The following is an 8,022-nucleotide window of genomic DNA, read 5'->3' as shown; positions in this document are numbered from 1 at the left end:
GCAATCCTTTTTAATATTAATGAACTTGATTTTGTAAAGTGGGTTGATATATTTTAGTTTTCAATTGGCATTATTTGTGACATCACTTGATTAAGAAAGTGTTCATCAATAAAAAGAATCTAATTAAGTGACAGAGTGTAAACAATCAGCTGATAAGAACGTTCATGTAGAATCACATGAAGATGATCTTTAACATTCGGAGGAGGATGATCATAGATCATGAAATCATAGTTTGAGGAGGTACCCAAATCGGTTAAGATGATCTTTAACATTCAGAGGAAGATGATCATAGATCATGAAATCATAGTTTGAGGAGGTACACAAATCGGTTAGGACTGCACAATAATTCCCTTCCTAAAGAGTGTGATAAATGCGAACAATCCAATGCGACGAAAGAATGTCCTCAATATCTTTAATCAAAGTAGCATGTTTATGGAGCTTGGAAGTTAGCTCCTTAATCTAACTCTCACATAGTAATGAATTAGTACAACAAACCACTTCTTGAAACCTCGTACTTTTGCCAAAGAAAGACCACAAAAAAATAACAATGAGCTCAGCGAGATGAATCTCATAAGAACCGATAATGAATCCCAAAAAACTCACTATCTGCACATTAGCAGTAGAGTGTTTCTTTATCTATCCTCACACTTATTTCGGAGTATGAAATTCGAAAAATTAAAAGGTGTTGGACAATATTTTAAACGTGTTTGTACGCTTTTCTGATTATATAATCTGAAATTCGTATGGAATGCAAGAAGCCATTACACTTTTCAGTTAACTACACATGCAAAGTTTAATTAACTATCATTAAAGACATTTTCCATAATTTAAGGTGCCTATGAAGTATGATCAAATATTAGGTGCTAAAGAGCAATTTTCTAGCAGTAACGCGTTCGGCTTAGTGAAAACCTCATAAAACAACCCATGACCCGAGTCCGATAATTCAAAAGCTCTAACCCTCGTCTTCTTCTCTTGTTTTCTCTCTGCAACTATTTTCCACTTGAGTTCAGAGGGTTTTTGCAGGGTTTTCTAGCAATGGAATTCGAAAAGAGAAAATCAGCAACATTAGCTTCATTGAACTCAACAGAATCAGATAAATCACCAAAAGGTTCATTAGACACACCAATAATCCCTCTCATCAACACTCTCAACCAAAACCCTAATTACTTCACCACAAGTTCCTGCTCCGGTAGAATTTCCATCCTCTCTCAACCCCTCTCTCCAATTCCATCTCCCCAAACAAAGAAAAAAGCTAAAGGTGGTACGTGGCTCTTCGTTTCTCACCACACCGCAAATCCTGACTCCATCATTTCCCTCCTATTTCCCTCCGATTCAACTCACTCAACTCAATCACCGATTTCCGAACTCGTTTTCAGATTTGAACCTTTAATTATTGCGATTGAATGCAAAGAACTTTCTTCAGCTCAATCACTCGTTGCACTTGCGATTTCTTCTGGTTTCAGAGAATCTGGTATTACAAATGCTAACAAACGTGTTATCATTGCGATTCGTTGTTCGATTCGCATGGAAGTTCCGTTGGGTGATACACAGAAGATTATGGTTACCCCTGAGTATGTGAAGTACCTTGTTCAAGTTGCAAATGAAAAAATGGAAGCTAATTGGAATAGAACTGATAGGTTTCTTAGATTGTTGCAGAACAATGGATCAATGGTTAACGATAATAGTAACCGTTTGTCGCAGAGGACTGGTGTAGAGCTTGTTTGTGATAATCTTCAATTTGATCATGAATCTCAGATAACAAATGGGAATGCACCCAAAAATGAATCAGGTATTTTTCTTTGGTCAAGATTTTTCAATTGTAAAATATAATTTAATTTAATTTTGAACTATATAAACTATTCAATAAAACAATAGACAAAATGATTTTGAAACTTTTAGCAATCTTTTAAAATATTTGATTACTAAAAAAATGGTAGAAGAGGGGCAAAACGAGAACTTAACATGAAGTCCTCGAACACGTACTGTTGTTTAACTGAAGAACTGAATCATGTGGATTAATGTTGTGATGATCGCACTTTGAAAATTAACGTCATTTAATTGTTTATATGCGCTACATTAGTTTAGGCTGTGAAATTAAATCACTATGTTGCACACGATATTGGCTGATAATAATGTATAGTCTCACTCTCAAGCTATAAAAAACACACACCTCTGGGGATTAATCGTGTCCTCGTGTTCGACACATGGTGTAAGATACTCATTCAACACTTGTCCAACAACTAATACAAATAGTGGGATTTTTTTATTCTTTTCTTCGATGCGCCATAGACACTCCTTGGACACATCTCAGAAACATCAACGGAGAATAAAGATGATGGTTAATGAGGAGGTTAAAGACATCAATTTGATTGCAATATTTTTAGCTTTTCGATAGAAGATGGATGATTGAGGCTGAAAGACTACCGTATCTTATTTTAGATGATTTTTGTAATGAAACAAATTGCTCAATTTTGATGGACATATACATTTTGATTCTCAATTTAGAACTTTTATAATTAATATTAATATTTTCCTTAATTATAATAAATAAATATATATGTATCGGTGTCAATGTGCTATGCTCTTTTTGCATCTTCAGTGTCAACGTGCATGTGTCCTGTCAGTTGTCCATGTATGTCAGTGTCACTTTTAGAATGAATATGCCTGAGTCAATAAAATTAAAATCAGTACTGATATATATCCATATGCATCTGATTGCAGGACAACTTTCCTTTTAATATCAATCAAAAAGTCTGAATCTTTGAATGGTTGGCAGGGTTTGTGGGTTCTCCTGGTTTTAGTCTGCCAATTGCCCATATTGAAGTTGTTGGTGAACCGGTGGAAAAACTTTTCCTCTGGGGTCACTCTGCTTGTGCTTTGGATAATGCTGACCACAAGAAAGTCATTGTTTTCGGTGGCTTTGGAGGGCTGGGGAGACATGCTAGAAGAAATGACTTATTGCTGCTTGATCCATATTCTTTCAATCTTGAAACGATTGACACCTCTGGGTGTGCTTGTCCATCTCCACGGTTGGGCCATACAGCTTCCTTGGTTGGAGATTTGATGTTTGTGATTGGAGGACGAACTGGTCCTGATAAAATTCTGAATGACGTATGGAGCTTTGATACAACTAAGAATTGTTGGAAGCTACTGCAATGTGGTGGAAGTGTCTTTCCTCCCAGGTAATACTTTGCAATGTTCTTTTGTTATAGCTTGCACCAGTTAAATGAAAGCCATTTATCATGTGATTATACAGTAGGGGAAAAAAGTTGTTTAATAATTTGCGACTTTGTGTGTGTGTGTATACATTTGTTAGACATTTTACGTATTCAAGTAGTTAGGTTAACAGTATGTTTATTCATGTGTATACAACTTATTGAACTGTATATTGTAACTTTGTGATAAGGTGCAGTGATGTTATTTTCTGTGCTTGATTCGGCAATTTTATGTTCACAGTTAAGTTTAATATTTTTATGTTGTACAGGCATCGGCATGCTGCAGCTGTAATGGGTTCAAACATTTATGTATTTGGAGGACTTGATAATGATATTATCTTTTCCTCCTTTTTTATTCTTGACACAGTTAATTTACATTGGAAAGAAATTCCAGTTTCTGGGGACTGGCCATATGCACGTCACTCTCATGCAATGGTAGCATCTGATTCTCGGATTTTTATGTTTGGTGGATATGATGGTGGGAAAGCACTTGGGGATATGTATAGCTTTGATGTTCAGATGAGTCAGTGGAAGAAAGAAATAACAGCTGGAAGGAATCCACATCCCAGGTTCTCCCACTCAATTTTTGTCTATAAGAATTATCTCGGAGTTCTTGGTGGTTGTCCAGTAACACAGCATTGTCAAGAGTTGGCGTTACTTGATTTGAAGCTTCATATATGGAAACATGTTACCCTTAATTCTGTAGGAAAAGATTTATTTGTGCGTAGTACAGCCAATGTTGTTGGTGACGATCTTGTTATAGTTGGGGGTGGTGCATCATGCTATGCATTTGGAACCAAATTCAGTGAGCCAGCAAAAGTAAGCTTGCTCCATTCAATGCATTCACATGATGATTTTATGCCTGTCAAAAATCAAAAACAGCATATAATTGACCAAAATGGAGGGAATAAGGTTGAAAATTCTCAAGGACCCCAACTTGAACATCCGCCAAATATATCTGAAAATGAAAGTTTATATTTTAATGAGAACGTGCTTCACATCAATGGTCAAAGTCAGACAATTCCATTGCACTGTGTTCTGCAACTAGAGAAGAAATATGCAAAACAGGGTAAGGATATATTGAAGAAATTTGGATGGTTAGACTTAGGGAGGAAGGTATATTCTGAAGAGGGTGGAGTACATATCTGTTTTCCTGTCCATCAGGAGCTTTTTGCTGTATTTCATGAAAGGAGTCAACATTCAGGAGATCCAATTGATCGGGAAAATAAAATCCCACTTTCCAAACCACTTACACAAGCTGGATACTTGTTAAATAAGTTATCCTGCTCTGAAGCCCTGACTCTTCTCCATGAATATGGTGCCGTTCTGCTGGAAGATAAAGTTGTTGAAACAAAAAAAGCTGCAATGTCTCCTTTGAAAGTAATGAGTGAAGGAGTAACGTCTTTGATTGAGGAAAAAGGCCTACCGACTGGGCTTCTAGAGGAATTGCCAACAAGGTATTTTTTTTTATTACGATTGCTCCTATGGTGTGTACTTGTTTTCCATTCATTTATGATTTTTATTCTTGTATGAAATCCTTTGAGTTGTGTGTTTTGTAGTAATCTTTAGTGTTTTCCAGGTGGGATCGGATTGGTGATATTGTCATACTTCCAGCTACTTCATTCAAGAATTCTTTGTGGGACTCTATTGCAGAAGAGCTCTGGCTAATTGTTGCCAAATCACTTAAGGCCCATCGTCTTGCTCGCCAAGTAATCATATATACATATATGCATAATAAAACAAATTTGCTTTTGTGCTTTCCCTGCCATAGTTTCATCATACTAACTCCCTTTTTTTCCCTCGATACATAAATGTTATTTTTAATTTTTTTTATTGAAGATGTATCACATATAGCATTAATATGAAAGATATGAGAATATCTAATGATGACATTTGGTAAATATATGAAATAGTTAAATTAACACTTATGAATGGAATCTAGTTTTAGAATATTTTTTCCAACATAAGAGTAATCAGTGTCTAGACAAACTATGACGACTAAAATTACCAGAGAATAATTTTTTGTTCTTTTAACATGCAAACTACGAATGATGTGCAGTGGTTGATCTTTGGAATGAATTTTTTGTTTTTGTTTTTTGTAATTACTTGTAATGCTTTATTATTGGGATGGAGCTTTAGGTTATTGAACATAATGCTGTTTTAAATACGCCTGCAATAGCTTTGCAGTGAATACATTGATATATAACACAAGTAGCTGGTTTATTATAGGGCCCGGTTGCTGCAACTGGTACAAGAGATAGTACATTAGAGATTCTTGTTGGAGATGATGGTTGGGTTAACCATCGAGAAAATGGAATACACTATTCTTTTAATGCTACAAAATGCATGTTCTCGTGGGGTAATCTCTCTGAGAAGCTTCGGATGGCCCAGATGGATTGCAAAGATGAGGTTATAGTAGATCTGTTTGCGGGCATCGGATACTTTGTGCTGCCTTTTCTTGTCAGGTATTTTGCCCGTTCGAACATGCAGGGGGTGCATTATACCTAATCTCCATTTGTATTATACTATTTTAAAATTTCAAGTATTTCCGATACAATATTATGGCGTGCTGTGTGGAAAGATCTAGTTTCATTTTCTTTGGACACTTTTGCCAATATTATCTGGTTATTTACTTTTTCAATATACATTCTGATCTGAATATCAACATTTGATGACAAGAATGGGACTTGCTCCTGAAATTATTAAAACTGAGATTAAGAATTGATTTTTTTTTCCTAGTATCAATTGTTTCAGGTTTTCTTGCTTTTGAGGTTTTTTTATTTTTATTTTTAATGTTATTGGTATTAATCTCTATTTATTGATGTTGTTTCTGCATGATCTTAAGCAGGGCCCATGCAAAACTTGTATATGCCTGTGAGTGGAATCCCCATGCCATTGAAGCACTCCGACATAATCTACAATCAAATTCTGTTGCTGAGCGTTGTATCGTGATTGAAGGAGATAATCGAAATACAGCTCCTAAGGTATACTGATGCATTGTATTTGTACTTGTATGTTTGCTTCCTTTCGTTTGTGGTTAATTTAAAAATCCAGTCCTTAGCAAGGAAAAATTTGCTTTAATTAATCAGCTGGCACAGCTATTGATTTTGAAGTATTATGGGAGGAAAATGGCTGAGTCACCAATTGAGAGTCGGTTTCACTTCCATCTAAATACCATGTTATACTTGTAGGTCATAATTAAGCCTTATCACACTTGTTTCTTGGAGGAGGCAAAGATTCATTTATCATCACACTTAGTGGTAGCTTGGTTTCCTTTAGACAGCCCATCAGTTTTAAATTTAACCTGGCCAATTTATGAATAATGGAAGAAAAGTGAGGTATAAAAGTGTACAAAGGAATTGATTAGAGGGGTGTATTATTTATCTTGTTTGGAGAAAAAGAAGATTAAGTAAAAGTACTTGTGTTTATCCCCTTGTTTTTGGTTAAAAATAAATAAAGGGAAAGAAACGTTTGACTGGCGAACTTTTTACTTTGTTGGTTACTTTTTCACTAGTCATTTTGCATGCTTACTATATACGTACATATGATACCTATAGGCCTATCAAATATTAGCACTCATTGATATATGCAGTAGAAAATTACTTCACCGAGTATGTTGATATTTTCATTTTCAGGGTGTGGCTGATAGAGTCTGTCTTGGTCTCCTTCCATCTAGTGAATGTAGCTGGGTCACCGCTGTGAGGGCTTTAAGGTAATTGAGATACTGATACATACCTTACAAGTTACAACTCAACAGATTTAACTGGTATTTCTTTGTTGTCAGCATTTAGCCATCATGAGAATCTATAAATTGATGAAATTATATTTGTTGATTTGATGGTATCATTTATCATCACACTTAGTGGTAGCTTGATATACCAAGCATGTGTTCCAGATGGGACAATGGAAAAAATTCTGTTTGTTTATTTGTACTAGCTGAATTTTGCTCAGATTTCGCCTCGTTCATTCATGGAATCTCAATATTGCAGGAAAGAAGGTGGAATATTACATGTTCATGGGAATGCAAAGGATTCAGAGGAGTATCAGTGGACCGATCATGTATCAAAGTCAATATATGAAATTGCTAGATCTGAAGGTATCATATTTTCTTCTCTAATTTTAAAAATTAGTGAATTACACATCTTTGACCCTGTCTCACTGCAACAACAAAGATCTAATTTCTAAAGTAATCATTGATTAGTCACACGCTGTTATTCTTTCAGGATATTGTTGGGAGGTTACTATAGAGCATGTTGAAAGAGTGAAATGGTATGCTCCACACATTCGCCACGTTGTTGCAGATGTGAGATGCAAACAGATCCAGAGATAATAAATGGTTGGCATTTGAGGTTAAGAATTGGTTTCAGCATGCAATTAATGTGAACGTCACTAGGAATATTAATATATGCAATGCAAGGATTCTAACTGTTGAACCTTTCAAATGCTGAGTCTACATGTCCAAAGTTCATACAATACTGTTCAACCTTGATCAGACCGGTAAATATCGCCGATGGGAGAGGTCGCAAACTGGATGATATTGCATTAAGTGGTGCATATTAATGGGTTGTCATTGATATGTTATTGTTGTTTCACTTCACAGGATGATATTACATTATGTTTTGGAATTTATAATATTGTTCATCCAAAAATTGTGGAAGGAAAACTTGTACACCGGAAACTTTTACAACATGGAACTAGTCAAGATGCTCTCAGGTCGTAGTTTGGGATACAGTGAATGAAGCCCATTTGATGGTACTTATACCACTACCACTGGTGAGCCCATAATTGATACTACTTTCCCTGATGC

At 35.6% G+C, this 8,022-nt stretch overlaps 1 protein-coding gene across 1 annotated transcript; it reads left to right on the top strand.

Annotated features, from left to right (window-relative positions):
• The first annotated feature begins 916 nt into the window (after positions 1 to 916).
• On the top strand, positions 917 to 8,022 carry LOC11443137 (tRNA wybutosine-synthesizing protein 2/3/4). The gene is made up of 9 exons (XM_003610386.4): positions 917 to 1,789; positions 2,777 to 3,182; positions 3,485 to 4,672; positions 4,795 to 4,924; positions 5,445 to 5,680; positions 6,064 to 6,199; positions 6,851 to 6,927; positions 7,205 to 7,311; positions 7,439 to 8,022. Exons 1-9 carry the CDS (start codon positions 1,036 to 1,038, stop codon positions 7,543 to 7,545), a joined length of 3,141 nt encoding a protein of 1,046 aa, XP_003610434.1. The 5' UTR covers positions 917 to 1,035; the 3' UTR covers positions 7,546 to 8,022.

The sequence above is a fragment of the Medicago truncatula genome, chromosome 4 (assembly GCF_003473485.1).
Source record: "Medicago truncatula cultivar Jemalong A17 chromosome 4, MtrunA17r5.0-ANR, whole genome shotgun sequence".
Taxonomy (NCBI): Eukaryota; Viridiplantae; Streptophyta; class Magnoliopsida; order Fabales; family Fabaceae; genus Medicago; species Medicago truncatula.
Note: the sequence above shows the minus strand (reverse complement) of the source record. Positions and strands in the feature narration are given on the sequence as shown.

Bases quoted from the DNA above. Each gene is read 5' to 3' on its own strand.
- LOC11443137 (XM_003610386.4), top strand. From the start codon at position 1,036: ATGGAATTCGAAAAGAGAAAATCAGCAACATTAGCTTCATTGAACTCA. The intron at 3,183-3,484 runs GTAATACTTTGC...TATGTTGTACAG, and splicing joins GGAAGTGTCTTTCCTCCCAG to GCATCGGCATGCTGCAGCTG. The intron at 6,200-6,850 runs GTATACTGATGC...TTTCATTTTCAG, and splicing joins ATCGAAATACAGCTCCTAAG to GGTGTGGCTGATAGAGTCTG.